General features: G+C 41.5%; 1 protein-coding gene across 1 annotated transcript in view; it reads left to right on the top strand.

Annotated features, from left to right (window-relative positions):
* The window catches only part of nompB (intraflagellar transport protein 88-like protein nompB), a 50,146-nt gene that overhangs the window by 35,284 nt on the left and 2,090 nt on the right, over positions 1-12,772 (top strand). Inside the window, exons 11-13 of the mRNA XM_071586354.1 lie at positions 2,607-2,841; positions 9,758-9,883; positions 12,080-12,223. Of these exons, the coding sequence (XP_071442455.1) occupies positions 2,607-2,841; positions 9,758-9,883; positions 12,080-12,223 (505 nt within the window). The remainder of the gene's footprint in view (positions 1-2,606; positions 2,842-9,757; positions 9,884-12,079; positions 12,224-12,772) is intronic.

Below are 12,772 nucleotides of genomic sequence, written 5' to 3'. Positions count from 1 at the left end.
TGACAGCATTCTGCTTAGCTACAGTGTTGTTGCAACCTGTCTATGACCTTGTGTATGTGTACTCTGGTATTGAATATTCCTTCTCTACAGTGCACCACTGTGGTGGACTTTTTTTTTTACATGTTTAATACCAATTCTGCAGAGATAAATTATGGAGAATTTATCGTGAGGAAATATTTAACACCAAAGTAAAATTTCAAAATATTTTTATACTTTAGCTTGACAATTGTTTTGACATTGAAGCATCATCACCAGGCATGGTGCGCTTACGGAATGCGGCCCATGCATACCGGAAAGAGTGGGGGGAGGGTGAAGGGATGTGGACGGAGTGGCTGTGAGGGAAGTTGATGTGGGGTGGAGGCAGGAAGTGAGTAACAGGCGATGGCAGCTGCTCACACCATGGAGGCATTTGTGGCTACGTAGCTGGTGAAGACCGTGGGCGGATTGAGTGGGAGGGGGGTGGTTGGGGGAGGAGGGATGGGGGGGGGGGGCTTGTGTGTTAGTAGGGGTGAATGCGCTCATTCATGATGGAGGCAGACTTTGGGGTCTTTGCCCTGGAGCACCATCTTCCACAGAGATTTTAATGTTCCAGTGCTATGCCAACACAAGTTAAACAGCGTGCTGTTATTGACGGCTGCCTTCACCCCATCCTCCAAGGTGTAATGATTACCCTTGAGGTGTCTCTTGAGTTGAGGAAAAAAATGAAAATTGCAAGGCGCAAGATCGGGGAAATAAAGGGGGTGTGGATTCGGTTCAAATTTCAGGTTTTGCAGAGTCTCTCCAGTTGCGCATGAGGTGTGTGGACGAGCGGTGTCATATTGCAAGATTATTGGCACCAGGCCACCTTCAACATGACAAACTCGACCAATATGGTTTGTGATATACTTTTGAGTGATTCACCGGTTATTTTGAATCAAATCTGCAATGAGTTTGCGATGCTTATCGTCTGTGGCAGTGATCGAATGTCCACTGCGTGTTTCATCAACAACTATGGCTTTTTCAGGCTCGTAACCACGAAATTTTACTACCCATCGATTTACGGTAGACCTATCAACAGCATCATCACCATTAACAGCCTTTATATGACGATGAATCTCAGTAAGAATCACTTTTTCGGCAGTTACAAATTCGATAACAACACGCTGTTTAACTTGCAGTGACATAGCACTAGAGCACGTCTCCATACTTCTGCTTCTCAAAATACACTGGACGCTGGAAAATAACGACCTCAAACCTTCGCATGGGTGTTGAGGGGGAATGTTACTTCCAAATGCCACCAGGAGTGCTTCTGAAGGTCATTTTGACTGTGGTCTACAAGCATGTGTGCATTACTTTTCAGCCTACCCTCTTATATTTTAATCCACTGTCAGTCTCTTTCTGGTGGAGCATTCCATGCATCTCTTCTTCTTACATGATTACGGAACCACATGTGGGCAATTTCCAGTTTGTTCTCCTTCCAGAAACTGACCAACAATTTACTTCACTCATTTCTTCCCGTGACCTATTGTACCAACAATCTTGCTCTCCCCCTCTCCTACAAATACTTTCTGTCTCTCTCGATTATTTCTTCTACCTGGAGATGTATATTCTTTGACATCTTGCCCTGCATATCTACTCTCTGACATGTAAAACTACTGCATTGATGGAATATCATTAGGGTGTGGTTTTAACCTTATTATCATAAAGTCCCTGGCTTTCCAAGATTATTCGGGTCTCCCACCGGGTCCACGTTCGTAGGTTTGCCGACGTTTTGATGGCCAAGTCGTCCATCGTCTTCAGGGCACCCGGTGTCCTGATTTTCCAAGATTATTCGGGTCTCCCGGTGGGAGACCCGAATAATCTTGGAAAACATTATTCGCCGGGAAAGTACCAGATCATTCTTCAAGTCCCTGGCTGTTACAATTTCCTTTACCCTTTCAACAAAGACCGAAGCAACCCCATGTCTACCTTTGTCCTTTCTTGGAAGGATGATTTTATAATTTCTACAAAGCTGACCTGATTCTTTGTATCTCGTTAACGATATCCTACTACATCCATTGTCTTTATCTCCGTCTCTCTCTTAAAAATTTCCAGTTTCCCACTTTGTAGCTTGTTGCACATTGTATGCACCGAATTGAATTTCCTGGATGCAAGAGTGTCTTCTGATGGCTTGCCCTACACCCCCCCTCTGGCTGTACCTTGGTCTATGCAAATATTACAATGTTGATTGCTTGCAAATATAATTAAATATTTAACAATATTCATACTTGTGTCATACAAGATTTAAAGGAGTTTCTACCTCACAACCCTTACCTGAGCCCCAAGATCATGTTGGATAAAAATGTAAGCACCAAAGGACAACAAACACAAAGACACTCATGACGTAATATTACTCATATTAGTTACTCATAACTTTTTGAAATAAAATTCCACATCTTATTTAGCAATGGCAAACTTCTAACATTAGAAAGGCAATTGTACGATATTCAGTGCTATCACTGCGCTGGTGAACCCTCTCAAGTCTCTCTCAATAACTTAATTGATTGAAGGAATTCAAAAATATGTAACTGAAAAAAGAAACCAAGGTGCCTGAATGATATCCTCCTCACATGTGCCTTCTCTTCCAGTCCAACCGCTATTATCCATCGAATTTGGATGTGATCGAGTGGCTGGGTTCATATTACATCAGTATGCAGTTGCCAGAGAAGGCACTCACATTTTTTGAGAGGGCAGCTCTTCTCTGTCCCGAGCAGATCAAGTGGCACCTCATGGTTGCCTCCTGCCACCGACGTTGTGGAAACTACCAACAGGCACTTCAACTGTACCGCAACATTCACCAACAGTTCCCGGAAAACACAGACTGTGAGTAGTGTGTGAACTGATTCTCATAATTTTCACTCTGTATGTAGTCTTATCATGGCATGCGGTATACTTCTTGTGAAGAGCCCTGATGGATAATTCAATGGCATTAACTTGGTTTTGGACTGTTTCTTTGTGATTTTTCATGCAGATGTCCTGACATGGTGTCCTTTTCTGGGTTGACTTGCGTCAGCCCAGGTGATTGAGATGCTTGTGGATAAATTGACGTGTAATAGCAAGTTAGTTGTCCAAATACATCCTGTTCTCACTTGAACTCTGTGTCCTTAAACTAAGGCTTCGGTTAAAACTAGGCCTTGGTCCTTCAACATAGGGTTTTGCTGTTTTATGTCTGTGATACGTGCTCCAGAACAAAGTTCTGACTTTCCACCTGCACTTAAATGCCCACCTTTCCTATTGCTGAGTTAAAAGATGCAATTATTCTGCTCTGATGGCTTGTTCTTCTTTTACATGCTTACTGTGATCATATTTCCTGAAATCCTTTAGGCCCTGGAAACCAAAGAAATCCAATTCTTCTCCTCTCTGCAGTTGTATCAGCCTCAGCCAACACCTCTATCTGGCAAAATTGCACTTTGAGGGAATGAGTGACTGCTCGAAGGAATTGGGCATCTAATCTAATAATCATTGAGTAACTTGTTGTTTGAAGAATGGGAATTAGTCTCCATGACATGCATCCTCAATTAGGTTTTGATTGCACTAATCATTCTGCATTACTTTCAAAACTTGAATATTTTGGTGTCGAGGGAGTTGAAGTGAAACTATGGAAATGATACCTAGCTGGTGGTTGGTTATATGTCCACCAACTGATTGATCTTAATGGCTGTTGAGCTACACTCCTACTGTAAAATTTGGGCTCTGCACTTGGCAAAATGCCCTTCATCATCATGATAAATGATTCGCCTTGTACTATGAAATCTAAATCAGTTTTATATGCTGATGGCACTACTTTTGTACAAAAATGTAAAAATCTAGAAGACAATGGCACTATGTAGTGATGTCCAAAAACAGGCTAAGTAATGTTTGGAATGTCGTAATAATTTAAGAATTTATGTTGTGTTATTTTATGTATTTTATGATTAATCTTGATGAACATTATTAAAATAGAAAGAAAGACTCGTACTTTTCCACAGATTTTATTATACGGTACAACGCATTTCACCGACTTGCGGCATCATCAGGTACAAATTTGCAAAACAGACAGAGCAAGCATATATACCCTCAGGACAGAGTGGGGGCGGGGAGGGTTGGAAGGATTTGAGGGGGGTGGGGGCTCGCAGGTGCGTTGATGGATTGTTTTGACCATTTCCAGGCTAATTTCTCGGAGAGGAGTGGGGAGGGGTATGGGAATAATTGCTCATTACAAAGTGTCGTGTTGGGGTTCACCAAGTGCCTTCTAATCTCTAATTGCTCGAGAGCGTCCAGTTTTAATCCTTTTGGGAGTGTGTGTAATATCTCTGGGACAAAGTCACTGCTGTGGTCGATTTCCAGTTAATGCTTGGCAAAGAGAGAGTTGTTATTCTGATTTTTGTGACACCTAGCGTGTTCCTTGACTCGTAACTTGATATTCCTGCCGGTCTGACCGACATAAACGCTGTTGCAATCCTCGCATTTCAGTTTATAAATGCCTGATTTGAGAAGGCTATCCTGGGTGTCTTTTCCATTGGCTAGAAGTTTGGAGAGGGTTAGGGGTGGGTAGAAGGCTGCTTTGAGTGAGGTGGGTAGGCAGTTGGAAATCCTATATGAAAGATCTCCCAGAAACGGGATCGAGCACCACTTAAAATCTTAAAATACTGCGGGCTGTGATACGAAAATGCTTTTTATGGCCATTGCTTTTTGTTTTTTCCGCAGTAATGTGTCAACTAGTTTGGGGTTGTAGCCATTGTTGGTAGCTATATTAGTGATATTCACGAGTTCAATGTTGAAGTTTTTGGGGGAAAGGGGGATGTGTAGGAGGCGGTGGATCGTGGAGTGGAGGGCTGCGTGTTTGTGATAAAAGTGGTGTGCGGAATCATTAGAAATTATGTGGTCTGTATATGTGGGTTTCCTATAAATTGAAAAATCGTGTCTATTATCCCTAATTGTGATTGTCAAGTCGAGGAAGTTGATGGTGCCGTTGACGTCTTTTTCCATGGAGAAGGAGATATTCCGATGAAGAGTGTTTGGGAAATTAAGGAAGGAGTCTAACTGTCGGTTGGTTCCGGTCCATAGGCATAGTATATCGTCCACGTAACGAAACCAATAGCCCACGTTTTTGTTATGCTGATTGTCAGCATTAAAAAGATGTTCTTCTACAGAATTGAGGAAGACTTCGGCTAGGAAGGGGGACAGTGGGGAACCCATAGCTAACCCATCCGTTTGGCTGTAAAGAGTGTGGTTGAAACTAAAATAATTCTGGTTAACTGTCATTTTGATGAGGGGGACCAACTCGTCTGAGATATTTTGGGCAATGGTGAAATCCTTAGTAGTTCTTCCACCCTAAGCAAAGTTTCCGATATTGGTACGCAAGTAAATAAATTGCTAATGTCAAAGGAGACTAGCCTCGCTTTTTCCGGGACATCAATATCTTTCAATTTTCGGGCTAGCTCTATAGAGTTTTTAACTCCATATTTAGGTTTAAAACCTGTGAGATCTCGGAGCAATACGTCTAATTTTCGTGCCAGAAGGTGTGAAGGGGCGGACACAGCTGAGATGACAGGCCGAATAGGTATGGCTTTTTTTGTGTAATTTGGGGAGTCCGTACAACCTGGGGGCGGAGGGGTTCATTTGGATTAAACTAAATTTTTCCCTTGCATTTAATAAACTTACACTTGGACACTGCACGTTTCACTTCACCGCCTCCTACACATCCCCCTTTCCCCCAAAAACTTCAACATTGAACTCGTGAATATCACTAATATAGCTACCAACAATGGCTACAACCCCAAACTAGTTGACACATTACTGCGGAAAAAACAAAAAGCAATGGCCATAAAAAGCATTTTCGTATCACAGCCCGCAGTATTTTAAGATTTTAAGTGGTGCTCGATCCCGTTTCTGGGAGATCTTTCATATAGGATTTCCAACTGCCTACCCACCTCACTCAAAGCAGCCTTCTACCCACCCATAACCCTCTCCAAACTTCTAGCCAATGGAAAAGACACCCAGGATAGCCTTCTCAAATCAGGCATTTATAAACTGAAATGCGAGGATTGCAACAGCGTTTATGTCGGTCAGACCGGCAGGAATATCAAATTACGAGTCAAGGAACACGCTAGGTGTCACAAAAATCAGAATAACAACTCTCTCTTCGCCAAGCATTTACTAGAATTCGACCACAGCAGTGACTTTGTCCCAGAGATATTACACACACTCCCAAAAGGATTAAAACTGGACGCTCTCGAGCAATTAGAGATTAGAAGGCACTTGGCAAACCCCAACACGACACTTTGTAATGAGCAATTGTTCCCATACCCCTCCCCACTCCTCTCCGAGAAATTAGCCTGGAAATGGTCAAAACAATCCATCAACGCACCTGCGAGCCCCCACCCCCCTCAAATCCTTCCAACCCTCCCCGCCCCCACTCTGTCCTGAGGGTATATATGCTTGCTCTGTCTGTTTTGCAAATTTGTACCTGATGATGCCGCAAGTCGGTGAAATGCGTTGTACCGTATAATAAAATCTGTGGAAAAGTACGAGTCTTTCTTTCTATTTTAATAATGGATATCAATTACTTCCACGAAGTGAAGCCTGAAACAATAGAATAAAATCTTGATGAAATTTAATATGGTTGTACAATTGATCAAAATGGTTAAAATGTATTCTATTACACTGGTCAATAATGCAATTATTTTAGCTTGAAGTGAGGTGACTTGTGCACAGTGAGTGTGGGGAAAGGTGGCTGTGGTGGGTGTGTGGATTGATTCCATGCCCGCATGACCAAGTTGATTCTCCCACCGTGTGCCTTTTCCATCTCTCTCCGATTGTCCTTCATGTCCAAAACAGGGATTTTTGCCCCATATTTCTCCAAGTTTTCCTATACTTATCTTACTCCTCTCTACTTCTCTGTTACTTCTCTTTATTTTACTCTTCTCCACTACTATCTTATACCCTAAGCCGCTTATCTTTTCTTTGATGTCATCAGTCGACTCCTCTATTTACGCAATGAATATTGAGGGAGATCATGAACACCATGAACCTTGCTCCTTTCTTCTGTATGAGGAGAGGAAATGAATACATCGGAGAAGATCAGTTTGTATTTAGAAAGAGATTGGTGCGTGTGATGCCACACTAAGAATGCGGTCACGGGTAGAAACAAACATGGAGTATAACCAAGAGGTGTTTGTATGGTTCATAGATTTTGAGAAGGTATTTAACCGAGACACAAATGATGGACACTGCGAAAGATAGTGGAGTGGGGAGATAGATGTCCAACTTGTACTTCTCAAATTTCACTGGTATAGATATCAAATGGAGAGTTGGAATGGGTGGTGCTAGGTAGGGAAGTAATGCAGGGTTTCCCATATTCACCTATTCCCTTCAATATATATTTAGAGGAAATACGAGGCATATTTGAAAAGTAAGGACCATTCTATTGGATTTAAATATTGGCAGGTTAGAACAAAGTGGCATCTATTATTTGTTTCCAAAGCCACTGAAATATTTGTTTCGATTCAGCAGTCATTTGCCTGTTGGTGAATGCTGCCCATGGAAATGATTGCTCCTGCCCCCTGTGAAGTGCGTGATGTGATTCGATTTTTGTCTGCAAAAGAATCGTCAGCTGCCCAGATTCATCGGAGGTTGTGCCTAGGTCATGGACATACGGTAATGAGTGAAGTAAAGGTTAGGCGATGGTGTAAAGAGACTTCAAAAATGGCATGCAAAAATGTGCATGAGGAAGAGCAGAGTGGCAGGCCCAGAGCATCCAGACAAATGAAATTGTTCAACGAGTGGACCATGGACTGCGATCTGATTGACGATTATTGATCAGTGCTCTGGCTCATAAATTTCCTCTTGTTGGATGCACCACTTAACTGGACAATTGTAGCAGAAAAGCAAAGATATCACAAATTGGGTGCATGGTGGGTATTGAAAATGATTAACAGGCAACACAAAGAGCAAAGAAAGAGTGGACAGGCATTGTTGGGATGCTGTCTCCATATCCCGACCTTGGATGTAGCAACTATTTCCTCATCTTGGATTTGAGACAGTGACTTGATCCACAATGATTTGAAGACAATGAGGACCTCAAGACCGCCGTTGTCAAATGCTGCAATTCCCAGGCCACAAACTTCAATGGTGAGGGATTAAAGAAGCTGGTGCAGCATTATGAATAGTGCTTAGAAGTGAACGGAAATTCTGTAGAAAAGTGAATGAGGTTTATAGGAAACTTAGACCATCAATAAAACCTTTTTCTAATGATTATATTTTTTATGAGCAAACGGACCTAACTTAAGAAATTATCCTCATAGCAGAGTTTAGTTATCTGGTCCATCAAAATTCTATCTGTACCAGTATATTATTTTTGATAATTTGTAAATGAAAATGGCCCTCCTTTAGAGGTTTCCGTATAGATCCACCAGCAATGCAAAATGTGAGTGGATGACAATGGAGGCATTTTTGGATGACAGCCAAAACATTTTTCTTTTAATATTTATATCTCATGATGGCTTTCAGTGTCAGGAAATTTTTGGGAAATTCTTAAGAATCCAGGCAATTCTGTGATTGGATTTTGCTGACCACCCAGTTAATGATGCCAACTGCTCTGGCGATTTTAATCAGGAGACAGGGCTAATCAACATGCTGTGTGGGAAAAGTGAAGAGAAGGAAATAAGAGGAGCCACGTTGAAGCCAGAGTGGGAATGTTGCTCAAAAATGAGGAAATCAAGATCAAATCCCTCCAGGCTACTTTTCGCTCAAATATGCAGAGTAATCACTCATGTACATTCCAAGATTCTTGGCTCTTAGCAGCAATAATAAATAGTTACTTCTTATGAAAAGTTTTCACCCAGTCCAAATCACAAGCCATGGTTTTTAGAGTTATTTTTTGTAGCGTGGGGGCCAATAATACTCATCCTTATCTCACCTTTCCTCACTTCATGTCCATTTAATATGGCACAAATACAAATTTTGGAAGGTTCACTAAGGCCTAAAAATGTGTGTGCAAGCTAATGTGGACAGTCCTTGAATATCTTTGAGCTCTTTGTGTTACATATTTTGAGATGAAGGAGAAAAACTTTGTTTAAATGGCTCACTTGGGAAATTCGCCTCAGGGGAAATTTTCTCACCTGTGTAACCAGTAAAATGTGGAGAATTCAAAGCAGAATCGGAAAAGAAGCATGCATACATTCACATTTATTTCTCCTGATTCTCTTTCAAAGTCTAACTAGAAAACCTGCCAAACTTGAGGACCCTCTTCTGGAAAAGCCAAATTCATTGATGCTCATGAAATTTATTGACTTTGAATTCATTTCAGAACGTATGCATTCCACAGTAGTCAACTAAACATTTTAAAGAAGGAATGTTATGATAATCCTGATTTTTGCTTCTGTTGTATCTTCTAACTGTTTCATTTTGTTCATTAGATTCCTGGAGCGTGAGTGGTTGTGATTAACTTATGCAAGGGGAAAGTGGTTTTGTGTTCCATGCCTCCATGCAGTAGCTGCCTCTAAATGATTTTTTTGCAAATTATTTTAGGATGTCTGTTGATTGACGGCATAGGCCAATAAATATCTGATCTAATTCTAATGGTGCTCCCTATTATCATTTTTAAATTGGTTTTATAATACGGGAAGACTTGTACTCCCATTATCCAATTGAGTGATCCGTTTGAGTGAATGTTGTTGTGCCCTCAACCACAGAAGCCATTGCCGGTGGTGTGCAAGAGCGTGATTGATTCCACTCTTCCTTCCTCTCATCCGTGTAGGCTTGAGATTCCTGGTTCGCCTCTGCAGTGACCTTGGGCTGAAGGAGGCAATGGAATATGCCCTTGAATTGAAGAAGGCTGAAAAGTCAAAGGATGTCCGTGAACGCATTGGCAGTAGCAGGCCAGGTGAAGCACTGAGTTTTATTTTTCCTTGCTGTAATGTTTATTATATCTTACAACCTTTGGCTGTAAAATCAGACCGTATGGTGTATTATTTCATAGAGGAATATGCCCTGGCAATGCCCCCTTGTACATGTGACATAAACAAACAAGCATGGGGAAGAGAAAGAGAACGATGTCGTCTTGGGGTATATCTTTTATTTTTAGACCGTCCCTGCCTCTCATGCGCATGAACTTACTCCTTCACCTCAGTTCAGCTATGTCTCACTCTTTCTTTCTGTTGAAATGCAATAATTCAAATTGACTAGCCAGACTTCAAGGAGCGCATGAGAATAATGATCTTTCATATCATTATTATTTTTTATTATTTGAATAATGGTTTAGCCACATCTCTGAGAGTGTGGTTTGCTAATTACGTCAGGCATCCTATCAGATTACAATGCAATAATTTCAGAGTGTCAAAATCATTTGCCTTGACCGGGATTCGAACCCTGATCCCTCGATGCCCAGCCAAGTGCTTCAGCCAGTTAAGCTAATGAGGCGTTGTTATCTTACATTCCAAAATGTTGGGGTCTTTAAAGGAGCAAGATGTTTTGGCAATTTACCAAACATACAGTGTCTCAGTCATTCGTAGTTGTGCTCGAAGCACCACAGTCCACGAGGTTAAAGGCTAAGGACCCCATTGGGCTGAAGACCCCAGGAGTGTACCAGATCCCCTGTGAGTGCGGTGAAGTCTACGTGGGTGAGACGAGCCGCACGATAGAAAAAAGGCTGAAAGAACATCAGAGACATCTCAGACTGGGGCAAATGGAGCAATCAGCAGTGGCGGAACATTGCTTTACCAAGGACCATAAAAATAAGGTGGGAGGGGACCAAAATTTAATGCCGATCCAACGAACACTGGGACAGGCTCACTAAGGACGCCTCCAAAAACATAATTTCAACAGGGACTCGGGTTTTTTCCTTGGCAACGCGTGGAAACCGATCCTTAGAGTAATGGGTGGAATCAGGAACGACGGGCGGCCAATGGGGAGGCGCCCTGATACGGACCAATCAAATGACACCTGATTGGGGGGAAAACCATATATATATGGGAAAAAGAGGTTTCCCTTTTTCCGCAAATGCTACCATCCTTGTAGCCTGTCAATATTTATTTTTTCCACCCCGAAGAGGAGTCTATCCTAAAATGGGGTTTCCGTATTGTTTTTGTTATGTTTCCATATATTTTATATATCTCTTGTATACTGTTCTAATACGGAAATAAAAACCTATAAAACTGAAACTGAAGGTTTCCCTCCGCCCTTGGGTGAATGCCAGGCCAATACCGCTCCCGCTGAAAAGAAAAGAAAGGTTTTTTCCGCAAACGCTACCATCTTTGTAGCCTTTCCATATTTAATTTTTCCACCCCGAAGAGGAGTCTATCCTAAAACAGGGTTTCCGTATTGTTTTGTTATGTTCCACCATATATTTTATATATCTCTTGTACACTGTTCTTACGGAAATAAAAACCTATAAAACAGAAAAAAAACTGAAAGCAAACGGCATTCAGAAGCCCTGAAGACAATGACCAAATTGGACATCAAAACGTCGGCCAATATGGACGATATAACCCGGTGGAGGACCCGAGAGGAATTTACGCAGTTCAAAGTTATGTTTCATTTTTGGCACAGCACTTTTTTGATGTCATTGTGGCACCATTTTATTGCTGGAAGAACTCAAAATAATTAGTTAGCTATGTTCTTTGGATGTTACAAAAGCACATGGAATGAACTGGCCTTATACGTATGTTTATGTTGTAAGGAAATATGTCAAGCCCATGCAAATGCGATGTATTTTGTTGAGCTAGTGAATTATTTGCTTAATATAGCAATGGTAAAGAATAATTTACAATATTACTGGGAAAATGATAAGTTGAACCTGTATGTCCAGAGAAAATGAAAGCATTTTGCTGTTAAGTGATTGAGTGAAGCCATCTTGTGATCCACAAAGTAAGCACTTGTATTACGTGAATTGGTGCGGATTAGCGAGGTTGTAATGTCTATATCAATGCCCCAAGGTTTACCAGGTGCACACAACTCCACTATTAGATGCCTGAAGCTAGTGCCGGTTCACTCATGGAGTCTGATCCATCTTTCATACTGTCTTCCTATACTTTCAAGGCATGTGGTGCCCTGTGCACATGTTCCGAATCATTTCTTGCAGGTTCCTGGCGGAGTAGTGGGCGTCCATCACGAGTGGGGACGGCGATTGGGGATGGGGATTCGAGCAACCACCACGGGAACAGTGCCATGCCTCCAAGTCGGCACGAGCAGCCCTCAAACTCGCCCTCACTAACTGGAAGCAGTGGTAATATATGGACCTTGCATTCATGTCCGTGTGAGCTTTGCATTCCAGATCTTCAATTATTATGTTTCCAATCTCTTGCCTGCCATTGTGTCTGCTTTTCTGGAAAACTTTGTAATATTTAATGGGTTTGTGGGAAAAAGTATTCGTATTTCTGACAGATTTCAAGGAAAAAAATTCCCAGCCTGCCACTTCGAGTTGTGTCATAAGTTGGAAAAAAACTCAAGGCGATGAGTAAATGATGACAGCAGTGTTATGATTCCACAGTTCCACCTTATGGTCACTTACGATACCCATCTGGTTACTCCATTTTGAATAAAACTGTGTACTTTGTATATTTCACAATTTCTTATATTTTTTACACGATTTCATGATTAATGTCTTCAGGTTAAAAAAAATTTGAATTCACAAAGTACTAAGTTTTATTCAAAATGAATGGTAGCAAGTTCCATGAAGTAATGCCGGGAACCATCAACTTCATACATTTTATTACTTAGAGGCAAATGTGTAGTTTTGTTCCTCAGTCCCCTTAAGCTGCCTGTAAATCATCTC

The sequence above is a fragment of the Hetaerina americana genome, unplaced genomic scaffold, assembly GCF_022747635.1.
Source record: "Hetaerina americana unplaced genomic scaffold, ioHetAmer1.1.p SCAF_22, whole genome shotgun sequence".
Taxonomy (NCBI): domain Eukaryota; kingdom Metazoa; phylum Arthropoda; class Insecta; order Odonata; family Calopterygidae; genus Hetaerina; species Hetaerina americana.
This window is presented reverse-complemented; position numbering and strand designations above follow the sequence as displayed.